Source organism: Ochotona curzoniae, unplaced genomic scaffold (assembly GCF_017591425.1).
Source record: "Ochotona curzoniae isolate NIBS_2020 unplaced genomic scaffold, NIBS_Ocur_1.0 contig_2927, whole genome shotgun sequence".
Lineage (NCBI taxonomy): Eukaryota > Metazoa > Chordata > Mammalia > Lagomorpha > Ochotonidae > Ochotona > Ochotona curzoniae.
In genome coordinates this window covers 162,615-179,542 of record NW_024465654.1, presented here as the reverse complement: position 1 = coordinate 179,542, position 16,928 = coordinate 162,615, and the positions used below count along the sequence as shown (strand labels likewise).

The following is a 16,928-nucleotide window of genomic DNA, read 5'->3' as shown; positions in this document are numbered from 1 at the left end:
GATGCAAATGATCTTTCTGCGGTTATTTTGAGCATAAATGGATTTCACTTTTCAGACATCAAACTATGTTAGGAAATCAACCTATTTACTCATACAGTTGGGGACTTGAACTATTTGCCTCTGTGTAGTGGACATACTCAACAGGCAGAACATCATCAAAGTTATAGGTAAAATCAACAGCACGGTCCTATAATCAATACTTGGGACTACTTTATCCAATAGCCGATTCCAAAGTCTTCTTAAGGTCCACAAAAAACTCACCATGATAAGCCACAGGCCACAAGATACAGCTAAACAAATTTTAACAAATCACATAATATCTACTCCTAGGCTGTGTTGAAACTGAACAACAAGTTAATAATAAAAAGATCTCCAGAAAGTTCCAAAATACTTCCAGATTAAGGATGTTTTGTCCCGTAGATGGATAAAGAACACATTTCAACAGAATATTGGGTAGAAGTTGCTGGGGTCTCATGATAGGAAGCACTGGCATGTTTGTTTCATGGGTTCAGATTTTCTGACTGCAATGGTTTAAAAACCTCTGGAAATGTATAATGGTGATTGCTATGTGCTTGATCCCCTTAAAGTACATTTAAATATAGTTAAGATGCATACATTTTATGTTTGCAGTGTTCCATAATAAAAATATGACTGATAAATCCATGAAAAAGCATGAAAATTTTAAAGTACATATAGCTAAATTAAAAAATAGGAAGTATAATTATGCTCTAAAAACTGTGAATATGAAATGCTTAGTTTGTTTCTTTTTTATAAATAAAAATCTAAAAATTTGAAAAAGACAAGTGTGCGGTTGTATTTGCATGATATCCTGCAAAAGGCTGAACTATGGGGATGGAAGATAGCTCAAAGATTGCAAGCAGGTGGAAAAGGTACAAGTTATTGACCAGCAAGAGAAGCACAGGAAGTGTGTGCTTAGAGCCATACTGTATTGCTGTATTTGGGATTCTACATTTGTATAGTCTTCTCATCATGGATACCTATTTTTTTTAAATTTACTTTTATTGGAAAGGCAAGTACACAGAAAGATGGAGAGACAAAGAGAAAGATCCTCCATCTGCTGGTTTATTTCCCTAGTGGGTAAAACAGCCAAAGCTGAGCCAATCCCTAGCCAGGAGCCAGGAACTTTCTCTGGGTCTCCAAGATTCCAAGATTTTGGGCCGTCCTCTGCTGTTTTTCCAGGCCACAAACAGGGAGCTGGATAAGACGTGGAGCAGCTGGTCAGGAACCATGCCTTTATGGGATCCTGGTACTTGATGGGGAGGATTAGCTGGGCCTATGAATAGTTAATTTTAATGCAGATAAAATTAACAGATAGGGCCTTGCGTGATAGCCTAGTGGCTAAAGTCCTTGCCTTGCATGCACCAGGATCCCATATGGGCGCTGGTTCTATCCTGGTGGCCCTGCTTCCCATCCAGCTCCTTGCTGATGGCCTAGGATGGCCCAAAGCCTTGGGTCCATGCACTTGTGTGGGAGACCCAGAAGAGGCATGGGGGTCCTGGCTTCAGATCGGCTCAGCTCTGGCCGTTGCTGCCGCTTGGGGAGTGAATCAGTGGATGGAAGATCTTCCTCTCTGTTTCTCCTTCTCTCTTTTATATGCCTTTCCAATAAAAAAAAATTAACAGACAAAATAGTCAAGATGTCAGGAGGAATCAGGATTGAATGGGGTCTGTGGCAGGTGGATCTAATTGTATGGCAAATGTATGACATCTTATAATGAAATGGGTGGAAAAATAATTGCTTCATAAATCACGTTCAAAAATGATACTCTGACTCAAAATTCTAAAGTGAAGATGAAAGAATTTCCCAGACTGCTCTAGTTGGCTGATGTGTTTCTCCATTTGACAGAGATTCAAATGTTGTCCAGGAATGCTCTGATTTGTAAACAGATGGAAGCTGGTGTAAGAAAAAACTTCTTAACTTCAGACAGAATTTACTAAGGGGGGAACGGCTGAAAGCACTGGAGTGTGAAACATCAGTATAAACTCATGTTAGACTGAATTTAAAATGCAAATGGAGAAATACATAAAAGTTATAGATACATGTCAATCCAAGGCTTAATTATTACCTAGCTTTGCTGGTTAGGAAAGCTGGAAGTACTGCCACCTGAGAAGCAGACATTCTTCTATCTTATTAAGTGCACTTTCTCTTTAGATCACACAACGTTGGTGTCTTGTGTAGAGGTTATATTTAGCATCTTAGTGTTTGGTGCTGCTGGTGGTGGGGGTGATGGTGGTCTTCTTTTGTTGCTTTAAATGTTGAGTGTTTGTGGATTTGGATATTGTGCACCATGAGAATGGCCTTTTAAATGATCTTACTCATTTGTCTTCTTGGTTGCAGAAACCACACCTTTCTAAGCAAAGAGGTAAATGGAGGAAGTCTGAAACTAGATGATGAATTGCTTTCTCACATCTTGAGGTGGAGCTGAGAAATTATCAAGGCCTCCCAGGTAACAAGAACAGCTGAGACAAAGTCAGCAAGAATCACACTGTGCTGGCTCGCACACATCAGTCCCCTCTGCGCACTGCATTTTCCCTCTTCTGTTCAACCAGCGCTCTGCCACGCTGATACAGGTATTCGAAAATTCTGTCCACTGCTATTGCTCTAAGCCAATTTCCTCATTACAACTGAGATTGTTTATCCGATGCAGAGCACGGATATCCAATTTCTTGTTTATCCGATGCAGAGCACGAAGAATAGAGATTACTTTAATTCTGTTGATTTAATCTTGGAGGAAATGGTGCTATCCGATTTGGTTTTAAACATTACTTTACAGGATAAATTGCCTCCTTTAATTGTTTCTTGATTTTCCATGTTTAATGGAGACGTACATATAATATAGATATAATAGTAATGTGATATATTCTATGTATTATAATGTACATATGCATATAATAGTTCTATTAGGACACATTGTAGTTTATCTCTTTGATCAAATGTGTTAATAAATTATCACAGCTAAGAAGGTAGGATAAAAGTTCTTTAATTATGTGTCTTTCTTATGTGCATGATAATATGTTCTCATAATTTATATCCACACCTAAGTTTAGCTTATGTTTTTGAAACAGCTCCCACATTCTCAAGATATTTGGAATTTGTAAAGAAATCCTTAAAGCTGTTGCTTCATTTCTGTACAATGATGTTTTATTATCAAAAGTTTTCTTGTGGGAAATTATTGAATGTTATCAAGCTACTGTGTATAAAAACACAGAGACCTAGATATTTTATTAGTTATTACACAATGTGACAATGGAGCATATTGAGGAAATTGGAATATGTACAAGGTATTTAATCTGCTGAAATACAGGAAAACCAGTGAGATTAAGAATCCTAAAAACTATGAAGGAAACAGTATGGAAACATTACTCTTACATATAGCCCTTGAACCTTTTTACCCCAAGTAACTATGTAAAGATTGTCAAAAATATAATTTAAAAAAAAAAGAATTCTAAAAACTTTAATGTAATCTTAGTTTTAGTCCACACAATTTCTTCAATTTACTATGAAAATGATATTTATTTAATGATTTTATCTATTTTACATGGTAGTGTATATTACGGTTTATTTATTAATAAAATAACATTTAAAATATTGAAAACAAGTTAATTACCATTTTTAATGACTTTCGCGTAAGAAAATTTCAAGGAGAATTATCAAGTTTTTCTTCCAGCTTTTAAAATATGAAGGTGTAACCATACACATACCATAGGAATACAACGGGACCAATTTGATTCCTAATGGTAGGACATTGATTCACAACATCGTATTGCAAGATCTAACAGCACACCCTGGGGAAGTTATGTAAAGGAAATAATATTTTGAGTCTTTAAAAAATAATTATTTAAAAATAAGGCTGACATTAGAAGGAGAAAGATCAGAGAACATCATGAAAGAGGACTTTTGAACTAGTCCATCATATAGTATTATGTATAATTATAACAAAAATGACTCACACTGATTTTTGTGACTCTTTTTTTCCAGTTAGGGACAATTTTTTTTTTAGCGGCATAAATATTTCACAGATCACAATATTTTACTTTTTTTAAATTAAAAAATGCATACCATATTGGAGGAGGTTGAGTCATAACTAGAAAAGAAAATTCCCAGGCAGCCAAAGAGATAGTGGTAAGTGAAAATTTTAAGAGTATGAAGGAAATCAGTTGTAAAAATCTTTCTTGGCATAAAATCCAAGAAGCCCAATTATAGACATCAGTGTTCAAGTGGCATGAAGTATTGATGTATATGCTATTTTGAGAATTCAAGATCACCTGAGGTCTTAGTTTATAAAACAGCTACTTTGGGTATCTTTTAGAAACAAGTATCGCAAATTCTCGAGATGAATGAAAATGATGCAATTTATTATGAGACAGATGTCCCTCATTTCAGGAACTGGCCGCGAAAGGATGGTGAGTGTGTTTTACTCCCCAATTCGTAATGAATCTTTTTCCATAATAATTAAAATACGGAATCCACTCACGCACCCATGAGCAGATGAGTGGATAATGAAAATGTGGATAAAGGACACAGACACAGCATCTTTTTCTAGGGACAGGTGCTTCAGTGCCGTTTGCCTGGTATGTCGCTGTGGCCATTCTGGGAGTCTTCTCTTTGCTCTTCCTTTCGGCAACAGTCACGTTGGGATTCAAGGGTAAGTGACTAGACTTGTGGTGTAAGCTCAGGTTGTTGTTTTTATTAGTCTTTTCCTTCCTACAAGAGCAAACTAGAATCTTGAGTTTTGCCTGGGCCGTCCTTGCCCTGCTACGGCTCATGCAATCACTTGTTCATTCACAAAGTTTCTCAAAAGCTTCTGAACCTTTTTACATATAGATAATATTCAAGATTTTTTTTCCAAGGAAAGACAATATTTGAGATTTGGTTCATGGTATAGCATGCTGTACACATATTAATTTTTTCTCTCTTCTTTGAGTATGTTCTTGGAAAAGTCCTGTTGGTAGAAAGTTGGTGAATTTATTGATTTGCTATGCACAATAACAATGCTACAAAGCTCTGGTTTGCCAAGGGCTTGTACCAAGCTATCAAGCTGGGATGATAGCACTTGATGCAGCAATAGTGTTGTCCCAGTATGGGTGGTGCCTCTACTCTTAAAATACAGCATTGTGTAGAAAGAAAGCTGCAACCCCCGGCCACACTTTTAGCAAAGAGTTTACTCAGTTTATAAAGCCACCATTGTGGAAGGGAAAACTTCAGGAGCTTTTCTTTTTAGTGTTTTAATTTTTATTTCCAAGTCAGAAGAGAAAGGTGGAGACAGAGAAAGAGATTTTTCTATCTGATAGTTCACTTGTTGGATGGCCACCAGAGACATGGCTGGGTCCAGCTAAAGCTAGGAGTCAGGAACTTCATCCAGGTCTCCCACATGGGTGACAAGGCCTCACACATTCAGGTCATTTCCTACTGCTTTTCCAGGCCATTATGAGACAGCTGGATTGGAAGTGGAGCATCTGGAGCAGACTGCCCCTCATAAGAAATGCTGGCATTGCAAGCAGTGGCTTTACTAGCTAAACCACAATGTTGGCCCTCCTCCATGTACTTTTAATATGTTTTTGGAACAGTATTCTGTAACTATACCTTTGAGAATATTTGAAAAATAGTGAATTATTGTTTAATATATTTTGAATTGAAACATATTTCTGTTTCTCGTTAAAATACAATATTTTAAAAAACACTTGAATAAGCAATTCTGTGACACTTGTGTGGATTCTAGAACTTCTAAATGGATGTGGCTGTTTAGTGTGGCGAATATATGAAAAGACATTCCAATGGGTGAGATAGGGTGAGAGATAAAAGAAAATTCAACTACCTAACAATTTTTATAATCAAAAGATAGGAAAAGTGTCTGGCACAATGGCTCAATTGGCTAATCCTTCCCCTTCAAGTGCCCAAAACCCATACAGTAGTTTGTGTTGCAACTACTCCACTGCCCATTCAGCACTCTGCTTGTTGCCTGGGAAAGCAGTAGAGGATGGCTCAAAGCTTGGAACCCTGTGAGCTCCTGACTGCAGAACAACTAAGCTATGGCTGTTGCAGACACTTGGAGAGTGAACCAGTGGATGGAACATTTTTCTCTCTGTCTCTCCTTCTCTGTGTAAATTTGCCTTTCTAATAAAAATAAAAGAATATTTAAAATGTACATTAAAAATCAGAAAAGAAAGTTTTAACTAGGTATATGAAAAATAAGGGGGATGATGTGACTCATGCGTAACATAATTTAATTGTCTGAGCTGGGGTTGTTGAGGCCATGTGGGGAGTGAACCAGTGGATGGAAGATCTTTCTCTCTCTCCTTTTCTCTGTAAATCTGCCTTTCCCATAAAAATGAATAAATCTTTAAGAAAGGGAAAAAGAAAAAAATGCTACTGATAATATATGATGATGCTACTGCAAAGTAACATGAAAATTGTGCCTGTTATTCAAAGCCATGTTGTGCTTCTTTTGAGCTAATGCTGTTGAGTTTAGTTTTCCAGTGTCAGCAGCAATGTCCTTTGGAAAATCAGAAACAAGAAAACAGTTCCACCTTGGCAAATAGCGTTTTTACGGAGAAACCACTGAAGACAGGTATGTGGTTTAGATTCGTGTCTCAGATTAAAAGTATCTTCTCGCTGCCCATCAAATTAGTCTTTCTCAAAGTGTGTTTTCCTATGTATTAATGGCATAGTATAGCTATCACTCTTAATTAAATGAAATAAATCACCGATTAAGATACTATTTTTTATCCATGATATGATAGTCTTTTAAATAACTCTCCCAAAATAATATGCTTGTTAACAAAAATATCTTCATTAGTTTTACTAAATTTTCTAGTCAGTCTTTAAGGTAACTAGACTCCAATCCTGTTGGAGATGTTTTCTAGAAATATCTAACACTGCTGTGCATGAACTTGGAGGGATGCAAGTAATGGGCCACTCTTCAGATACCAAGGCTTTTCCCCATAAAGCAGAAAGGAAACCCATGATTTCACAGAATAAAGAGGGCGCAGGGGACTCCTTAGTCTCTGTGGATCTTGCTACTCCTCCTGGTTGTGCCCTGAGAAGTGTTTAGGGAGTGTCCTCTGTCTTCCAGGAGGCAGACGCGGCATGTGCAGACAGAAGTGGACGTGTTGTCGGGGAAAATGCTATCATTTTTCGCAAGAATCAAAGAACTTTGGAGACAGCAGGGCATTTTGCAACAGAATGGACTCCAAACTCGTTAAAATAGAGGATGAACAACAACTGGTGATGTGCATCTCTTCTTTCTCCTTTTTTAAAAACCATAAACACATATACATTACCTATTGGTTACTCATTTTTTTCAGATATTTAAAAATGCATTTATTTTGTTTTATTTGAAAGGCAAAGAGAGTGCCAGGGATTTTGTGGATGTTGGCTTATTCCTCAAGCACCCTCAGGAGATGAGTTTGGGCCAGGCCAAGGTCCCAAGTCAAGATGAAGTCCAGGACCTCCATGGGCATAGCAGAAACAGAAGTATTTGAGCCACTACAGGCTGTAATCCAGAATGGGCAGTACCAGAGAGCCCATTGAGGAAGGACTTAAACACTCTTTCTTGTCATGAAGACATCCAAAGTGCAACTTAATGATCTGTGAAATACATCTTGACCAAAATTAATATCTAACAACATTTGAGTGTTCTGGTGCAATGTTCAGTTATAAATTAACTCAATCCACACAAGAGTTTATGACCCATGAGATTATGTCATATAGTGATGCCATAGCCATCTTAGTCTAGGCAGATCCTTCTAAGATATGCAGGGCAAGTGACCCAACAACCCATCTGTCAGAGTGTATCCCCATTGTTAAGTGGCACATGCCTGCATGGAAGGAATCCTAGTTACTCTCATACAGTTAATTTTCTAGTCAGTCATGGAAATGTCTCATCTGATGGGAAACAGACTACTTCCTCAGGATGTTCATTTCACAAGAAATAAGCGAAATGCTTGTGGACTAGAAGTAGGACACAGCATTGTTATAACTCTCAGAGTTGTCATGCCTGGAATTCAAAACACAGAGCTAATTTTGCTTAGAAGTGATAGTCAAGGCACTAATGGAAATTTTGAAAGGAGATTAAGGCATTTCAGTCCTAAGGTGGAATAAACATATCTAAACTCATTGTCATCGTGCATGACGTAGGTGCTGCATTTGATGAAGTTAGCAGTAAGGTTTTATTATTTTCATTAAACCAGTTAAGGTGAAGTGGATCCTTATATACTATTTCATATTCACATTTAAACACAATTAATAAAGTTAGCGCTTAATTTCAGAAGCATATATTACACTTACCTATAGTCAATGTTTCACTTGTTACAGAACTTCATTCAGAGTCAAATCACTTATTACTCCTGGGTTGGATTGTCTCGTCAGGGAACTGCTAGTGTCTGGACATGGGAAGACAACTCGCAACCCCTTCTTGAATTGTAAGTGTCTGGGATAGAGAAGAACTAAAAAGTGCTGTAGTCACTGCTGCTGGCTTGAAGGCCTGAACACATACAGGAAAAATACACACGACACATACATGCATCCACACTCATATGCCGAGAGTTATTGGTATTTGTGTATGTACACAGAAATACGGACAAGTTCCAGTGATAAATATGAGTTTGTGGAGAAGGGAAGGAATTTTCATCTTCAGTTCTATGTGTATTTTTCGTAAGGGACTCTGTAGGGATACTCGGGGTACTGGGGGATAGTCTTTGTAAGGACAAAGAAGATACACTTTAATGTGTCTCATTATGTCTGCATTAACATTTCATGGTATTTATTTGTGTTTCTTTTGCTTTAAGTGATTGGGAAGAGTCATCGAGGGGAAACTGTGGAAGTATAACCGCTTCAACAATGGCTGCTGCTGACTGTGCCAAACTCATGCACATTGTTTGTGAAAAGAGGCTCTCATGTCTTTCTACCTAATGCTGGAAACAACACCAATAAAAATAATACAATAGTTTTTTTTTAAAGAAAAACAAACCCTTCACAGTCTCACTTCAGAGTAGTTTGACATTTTAATGGGTCTCTGATTGAAATTTGCTAAACTATTGACCCACTAAAATGAGATATCAGAGATTCAGGAATTCTACTGTTTTCAATTAAAGAGATCCTCATAAGATAGAGCAAAAACATTGTCAGGGCTCTGGGAAGGGTTACGTAACTCTTTGGTTCCTTTCCTTTTAGGATAGAGACACAATGGCATGCTGGAGAGAGGATACAATAGAGTGTTGAATCAAGTTTAAATCTGAGAGCTGCTCCCGACCTAATGCTGGTGTGTTCACTGGCAAGTTTTGAAATTCAGAATCTTAGTTTCCTGATCCACAGACACCTTCCAAGTTGTTTTCCCAGTGTGCCTACTATTTTACATTCCCACCAGCATATATAAAAGCTCCACTTTGCATTCTTTCAAAATGCAGTAATGTTTTCTAAAACACTTTAATAAAGATGTAGCAAATTTTATTTAGATTTTAATGTGTATTTTATTAATAAATTACAGTAAGCACCTTTCTGTGTTGTGTGCTTTTTGTCAACCTGTAAGCACTAAGTTAGAGGTATACATATTCTCAGATTTTGATCCATTTTACAGGAGTTATTCTTTTTCTTTTTAAGTATCTAGTTAGGAGAATTATTGATGTGTTCTGGATTCTGGAATTTTCTTGCATGAGGCTGTTAGAAACATTTGCTTCCCATTTCTCGTTCTCTTAGTAATATCTGTAGAATATAGGTGATTTGAAAGATAAGAGATTTAGTTTGATAAAATGCAATTAATCCATTTTATTCAGTTTGCATTTTTGTCTTAAAATATTTTAATAATGATGTCAAAATACTTCCTCTTGTATTTTCTTGCAGAAGTTCTATGTTTCCATTGAATGATCAAAATTTTTGAAGACACTTAATTGGACCTATGTAGGGTTACAGTATGACATTTCACGGCATGTATAGAACATACTGATCAAACAGGGTGTTTGATATTTTTCTTCCTTTTACTTTGTGTTTGGAGCATTGTAGCTTTCATTTTTTTGGTTCATAAAATGTATAATAAGTTATTATGAACTGCTATCACCCCATGATGCTGAATAACACTGAGAAATTATCTTCATTCCAAGTCTGCTATGGCAATAAATTTCCAAATTCCCTCTATTTTCACTCATCTCCCAGGCTGTACTGTGTTGTACTCAGATATACAGAGAGGAGGAGAGACAAACAGGATAATCCTCTGTCTGATGATTCATTCCTCAAGCGGCGCATCAGCCAGTGCTGCACCAATCCAAAGCCAGAAGCCCAGAGCCTCTTCTGGGTCTCCCACACAGGTGCAGGGTCCCAAGGCTTTGGGCCGTCGTCCACTGCTTTCCTAGGCCACAAGCAGGGAGCTGGATGGATTAGAATCAGTGCCCATATGGGATCCTGGTGTGTGCAAGGTGAGGATTTTAGCTGCTGAGCTACTGTGCCGGGCCCCAGCTTCTTTCATTTTAAGATTCTGAATATTGAGCTATTTTTGGGCACAATATATGGTTTGCAACTATAAGCTAAAGTGAGTTATTACCTCGCTCCTGTGACTTTTTCTTACCAAGACAGAAATAACAAGTTCTCTCTCTCTTTTTCCACATGTTTTGGATTTAATTACATTATCTTTATCTCCCTTTCTCTTTTTCCTTCCTCTGAGAGCATCTTTTTCCTGGTGTCCGTGGCTCTGCAGATCTCTGAAGCCCTCATGTGTCACAGTGCCCCTCATGTCATACTCTCTTGATCTTCAGCATTTGACATATTTCTTTTGGAATATTCCCTGTTGACACATCTTTAAGCATTCCTGTTATTAATCTTCTTCTATCATTCTTTCATTTTGAGATCCTATTCATATTTCTCTAAATATTTTGATGGCATTTCCAGTTCGTGAGTGCTTTGTTCATTTTCCAACTGCTTATTTCTTTGCTCTTGAACAAATGTTTCTTAACAACCTTTGTGTTACCTGCATTTCTGCCTCTGTATTGACTCTGTTGAAGGGATTTCTCATCTCTGTATCGTGTCTTTTAATCGTTTGTATAATGTTCAATTCTCACATGTTACATACCACTTCATTTAATCCGTTTATCAGATTGATTATAACTTTTTAAATTTGCTATCTTAAAATTCCAACTTTTCTCAATCCTTTCTGATTGGTGAACTACGCTGTTCTTGAGCAATGCCCTGCTGCTGCTTTTTTTTCTCCCTGGATTGCTCAAGCATGTCATTTAAAGCTGCTTCAAATTTATTGTTTAGAACTGGGGAGGTTGTGGTAAATAGTATTTGTATGTGGTAAGGGTACACATTCTCTTGAGCAGTTAGTCCAAATGGTACAAATTAGTGAGGAATCTGATTGGTTTGTGCTCATCATAGCACAGAAATGGAATTGTTCAGCTTATGTTGGAGTTGATGTGGCAGAGGATAATTTTCATGCCACAGCTCACACTTTCGCAGTTCCTGCATGCCTGAACCACAGAGCGGTTCTCTATGGGCTCATGGCCCTACCCCACCAGCAGGAGGAAGCTGCTGTTGCTGCTGCTTGTGGTTACTAAGCTAGCAGCAGAGCACAGGGTGGGTGCCATTGTCCTGGTTCAGTCATGGTCTTGGACATACGCTGTTTATCTCATCTGGGTGATGGGATGTGTTCTGTTCCTTCTTCATTATGTTAAGCAGACAAATATATCTTTGCATTTATGGCTGAAAGTATGAGCCCATAGTGCAAGAGTGTGTTATTCAACCACTACTGTTATACAATACAAGCCAACCTACAGAGCTGTGATGCTTTGTTCTTCTGTAAAGATTAAAATGAGAGTTTAGGAGCAAGAATTTATAACCAGGATTCTAATGCAAAAAAAAAAAAAACCCAACAAAAACAAAAACAAAAAATCCAAACAACCAAACAAAAACCAGTGTGGCAGGGGATACACTCAAATCAGTAAGTTTCTTAGAAAGCTTAAAGAGAAAACATGAGACCATTAGGTTTGGGTGTTTCGCCAGTCATTGTTGGCCACAACCAAGAGGGAACTTTCATTGAAAATTGAATTATCCAATCCCACTGCTGCATGTGTGTTCAAGGGAGCTGATATCAGCACACTGAAGAAACTTCTGCTATAGCATGTTTATTTCAGACTATTCAAAATAATCAAGATAAAAGTTGAACCATGGTGTTCATTAGTGGTGTATAAATATAATTAGCAATTTTTAGTATTTGCCATATTCATTCACTTCATATCTAAGATTACATATGTTTTTTTTCTTGAAAGCAAAGCTATTGATATAACATGAGATTCATGGCAGTAATTATGAAGTAAGGAAAAGATAGTGCATTGTTAAGTATATGGTACTTTCAGTGAAGAGAATATTTATATCAGGCATATATCGAATAATAACATATCCATGCATTTTTATGCTCGATATATTAATATCCATAAAGAGAGAAAAAGCAGATCTGTCTTTCTATATTTGGCTTCTTTTCCTTAGATTATTGATGTCCAGTTCCATCCATGTTGTTGCAATTGTGAAGCTCATTCTTTCTTATGGTGATTTATACACATTTATTTATGCAGGAATCTCATAGTTTCTTCCTCCAGTTTTTAGTTGATGGACATCTGGATTTATGCCATATCCTTGACACGAGGAATTGAGTTGCTTCAAATATGGGACAGCAGGTGTTCTTGCATCTGTACATCCCATTTCTGTGCCATATACTCCTAGAGATGGGATGGTTGAGTTTTGTTGTAGATACGTTTTTTTTATGATTTTATTTCTTGAGCAATCTTCAGATTATCTCCCTGGTGCCTGAGCTAATTGTTGAAGAAGCGTGTCTTTTTTTCACAAATGTAAGGCATTTGTTTTGTACAGTCAGCATCACTAATAAACCGTGAAGTGATGAATCCACATTTTCTATCCATTTTAACTGTGTGATAAATAGTCCTGTGGTGGAGAATATATTTATCTTAGACAGTCATTCTTTGGGGGAAATCTCATAATTACAATTTAAAAATGTGTCTGTGGGTGTGTGTGATTATTTAGTGAGCATGGAAACTCTGTGATAGATGTATAGGTGTTAAGTTCTAAGGTGTAAGTTTCTAGAATGAACGGACAGTCATGCCGATGAATGACTGAAGATGAGCAAAAGTTGGAAAGGACAGAGTGGGCAGGATGTAACCATATTTGGAAAGCTCTTTCTCTGCTACTTTCCAAACCTATGGGAGTGACAAAATATGATGCTTATGTGATAGGACACATTGTAATTATTCACAGAAGTATCTGTGATGTTCCATAACTCAAGATACCCTGCAGTTAGCAGAGGGCTGTCGCCTACTCCTGGCTGTCAGTGTGGGAGGAGCTGGCAGGAATTCACACACCAGGTAACCAGGCTCCCTCTGAGCGAATATCTTGTCCACCAAGCAGAACATGAATATTTTTGAAACTAAACAACGTTAATAGTTGTAAAGACTGTGCTAAGATACGTGGAAGTTGATATATAATTTGAACTTTCCACCAGAGATATGAGTCTGATAATAATAATTTCGACTCAGAAAAAAATATTATTGTCAATAAGAACAATTTGACCTCTAGTGTTCCACTAGTGCCCTTTTATACGATATCCCACTATTCTTTTTTTTTATGGCAAAGTCAGACATATATAGAGGAAGAGATAGGAAGATCTCTCCCTTGATTCACTCCCCAAGCATCTGCAATGGCCGAAGCTGATCCGAATTTGATTCGAAGCCAGGAGCCCGGAACCTCTTCTGATTCTCCCACATGTGTACAGGGTCCCAAGGCTTTGGGCCATCCAGAATTGCTTTCCCAGGCTACAAGCAGGTAGCTGGATGGGAAGCAGGGCCGCTGAGTTTAGAACCAGCACCCATGTGGGATCCCGGTGCGTTCAAGGTCTTTAGCTGCTGTGGAGGATAATAATACCCCTATTCTAAGCTTCTCTTGTCTACTATTCCTCCTTTCTCTTTCATCACTTTTCTGGGAAACTATTTCTGATTATTTGCATCACCACACTATCTGAAATAATTTTGTGTACAGGAGCTCACTTCTCAGATATCCTAGCGATCAAAACCTTCACACTATTATATTAGAGTATGCATACCCTCATAAACTGATATACATTAAAGGCCCTGAGAGCAGAACTTCTATATGAACTTTATAATCTTGTATCAAAATGTGACACTCCCACAGAAATCATGGTTTATGACAGATTTGTTAAACTTTTATTTGAAAGTGAATGTGTGATGCTCTCCAGGAATGTTAATGCAAACTGTAGCTTCATCACTTCTGGACCAAAAGCATCACAACCATATCTCCTTCCTCATTCTGTCAATCATTTCCACAGTAGGTCTGGACCACTGCCCTCCTCCCAGTTATGCTCCCTAATGCAAGGACTGCACAGTGCAACAAGTCACCGATTATCCCCTGGTACGTTTTCTGTCTCTTTTACTTCCAAATCTAACTTCACACAGCCACAGCCATTGACTTATTCCTTCTTTTTGGAGAACTTATATTATTTTATTACTATGAGATTACTGGTTATAATGTGGACTTTTGAAAATTAATGGCATGGAAAATATTAATCACGTCATTACAGATTTATGATAACCAAAACCTTTATCATGAAAGGTCTCAAATGATACCAGGTAAACAGCTACATATTTAGGACTCTGAGCTTTGGTTGTCATCTGAGATGTGAGACTGAATGACTTAGGGCAGTTTTTAACATCTTTAGGAATCATTTCCTGCTGTTAGCGTATAGTTCATGCATCAATTGCTGAGGAAAAAGAAAATCCTGAATGGGTAGAATATGAAATGCACACTTACAGCTGCTCCGTAGGCTCTGTATCATCCTGCCACTTCCACTTATGTTCAGTTTCGATTCTGCACAATCCAATCCAATAAGTGTGATTGATTTTTGATTGAATGAAAGTCTGTGCAAAAATAGGAATGATGAGAATTATTCAAAATATCAATATTAATATTTTATCTGCAAAGAACTCATGCAAAATACCAGTCATATACAACTGCAGACAACTTTAGCTTTTCTACTGTGCAGAGAAGCAATTGAAGTGGAATTCTTAAAAAGCAGAATCTTTCAAATCATCAAGAAAGGAGCAGGATGGAGTTGCTTAGAAAGATGCAGAAACCACCAAGCAAATAACCAATATGGCCACTGTCAATTTAGAATTCTCTTCTGCAAAACTTACCTTAAAGAACAAGGAAGAGGAATTTTCAAATTTGGGAATATACAGAGTAATCTAGTTCTAACAATAAATAACGTATTTGCTATAAGTGAACGAGGAAAGATAGCAATTAAGAGAAATGAAGAATCAAGAACAGCTATCTCATAGAACACATACATGACCAATAACATGGGAAGATGTAAAGTTCATTGGATGTGGGTTAGAGGTATGTCAAGACCATATGGTGATACTTTATGGAGACCCAATTTACATATTTAAGAATCCCAATGTAATATAATATACTGTAATATAATTATCAACACAATAAGTTAAAAGTATTGAGGAATGATTTTCTAAAAATGGATTTTTACATACTTTAATATCAAAAAGTCCACTCCTAGGGTGGTTTGTGATGAATGAAGATGTATGAGGAAGTCTTGCACAGCTGACTTGTCTAAGAATGTTTATTAAACATTGTATATAACAACAAATACTGGAAACAACCCATATTCTTGTCACCTAGAGAGTGGACAAGGAAGCTCTATCCATGTGATGGAATGCCACACAGCAAACAATATCACAACTTGGGTACAAATATTAAATCAAGTTGTGTAATTAGCTTAGTGTGTCAACTTAAGCAAACAAATGAAATCCTCTGACTATTTTTCTTATCCAAAGATGGAAACCACAGTGCATGAAACACTGAAGCTTAAATCTAGTATTGATTTTTGTAGTTATTTTGGTTGCTGCATTGTTTCATTCACTCCTCATATTTTTCTCACAGTATCAAATTTTAAGCAATAAATCAATTGTATTTCGTAAAAACTCTCTCTGGCTCTAATCCTTTGAGTTTCAGACATAGAGTCATTTGATATTTTCAACTGTTGTTAAAACTTCATAAGTAGAAAATTATAATGGTTTGTCTCTTGACATCCAAGAAGAGGATAAAGATTTTATGGAAAAGGTGCTAAAATATACTTCATTAATTTTGGATCTCTGAAAAAGCAACGAAGAGTCAAGTTCTCATTAATTTACTCATCTGAGTGTTTTTGCAGGACTTTTCATAAAACATTCAGACATAAATAATGACTAACAATCTTCCCTGGCACCCAAAGCTAAGCCACCTCTGCTGGTTTGGGAAATATTCTTTAGGTTTGTCTGAATCAGTTCCTCTCTCCTGCAGACACAAGCTCCCAAGGCTCAAGGAAAGCCTGACAGTTCCCCTCACCCAGGCTTTGCAAGCTTCTCATAAAGCTCTTAGTAAAGTTTAATTAAGCGAACCTGCTCCTCCTTGTCATCAATCTTCACAAGGCTGGAGTCCATATTCATGCATGACTTCTCACTCTGATCCCAAGTTAGTTCTTCTTTTGAAAAATAGTAGCAATTTCTTCTGAGGCAATGGTGTTGTGTCACCAGGGAGCCAGAGACTCTTCCTGGAAAACAAAAGCCACACTATCCACAAGATCATTTAGAAATATGCACTTTTAGGTTCATAATTCTTTTATTCAGGTTGAATTAATGGAAAATAAGTGTTTTATTTTTCTGTACTTAAACAGCCTATGGCAAATAGTGTGGAGGAAAACGCTGCTGACCATCAGGAGGGCTGCATGGAGCAATCTCCACCTAGAAGCAACAAACTGCAGCCTGAAGGGATCCTTCTCCCTGAGTAATGAATTCACAAAGTGAATAAACAGCAGTCATGTTAATCTCAAGCATTCTGTATTGGGAAAC

At 37.3% G+C, this 16,928-nt stretch overlaps 1 protein-coding gene across 1 annotated transcript; it reads left to right on the top strand.

Annotated features, from left to right (window-relative positions):
* The first annotated feature begins 7,107 nt into the window (after nucleotides 1–7,107).
* Nucleotides 7,108–8,966, top strand: LOC121155532 (killer cell lectin-like receptor subfamily F member 1). Its single transcript, XM_040978961.1, has 3 exons — nucleotides 7,108–7,245; nucleotides 8,335–8,441; nucleotides 8,808–8,966. Exons 1-3 carry the CDS (start codon nucleotides 7,108–7,110, stop codon nucleotides 8,929–8,931), a joined length of 369 nt encoding a protein of 122 aa, XP_040834895.1. The 3' UTR covers nucleotides 8,932–8,966.
* Nucleotides 8,967–16,928: the final 7,962 nt, after the last annotated feature.

What these genes read in the sequence shown, in the direction of transcription:
- LOC121155532 (XM_040978961.1), top strand. Translation starts at nt 7,108, where the DNA reads ATGTGCAGACAGAAGTGGACGTGTTGTCGGGGAAAATGCTATCATTTT. An exon ending in TAGAGGATGAACAACAACTG is followed by an intron (nt 7,246 to 8,334) that starts GTGATGTGCATC and finishes CACTTGTTACAG; the next exon opens with AACTTCATTCAGAGTCAAAT. An exon ending in TCGCAACCCCTTCTTGAATT is followed by an intron (nt 8,442 to 8,807) that starts GTAAGTGTCTGG and finishes TTTTGCTTTAAG; the next exon opens with TGATTGGGAAGAGTCATCGA.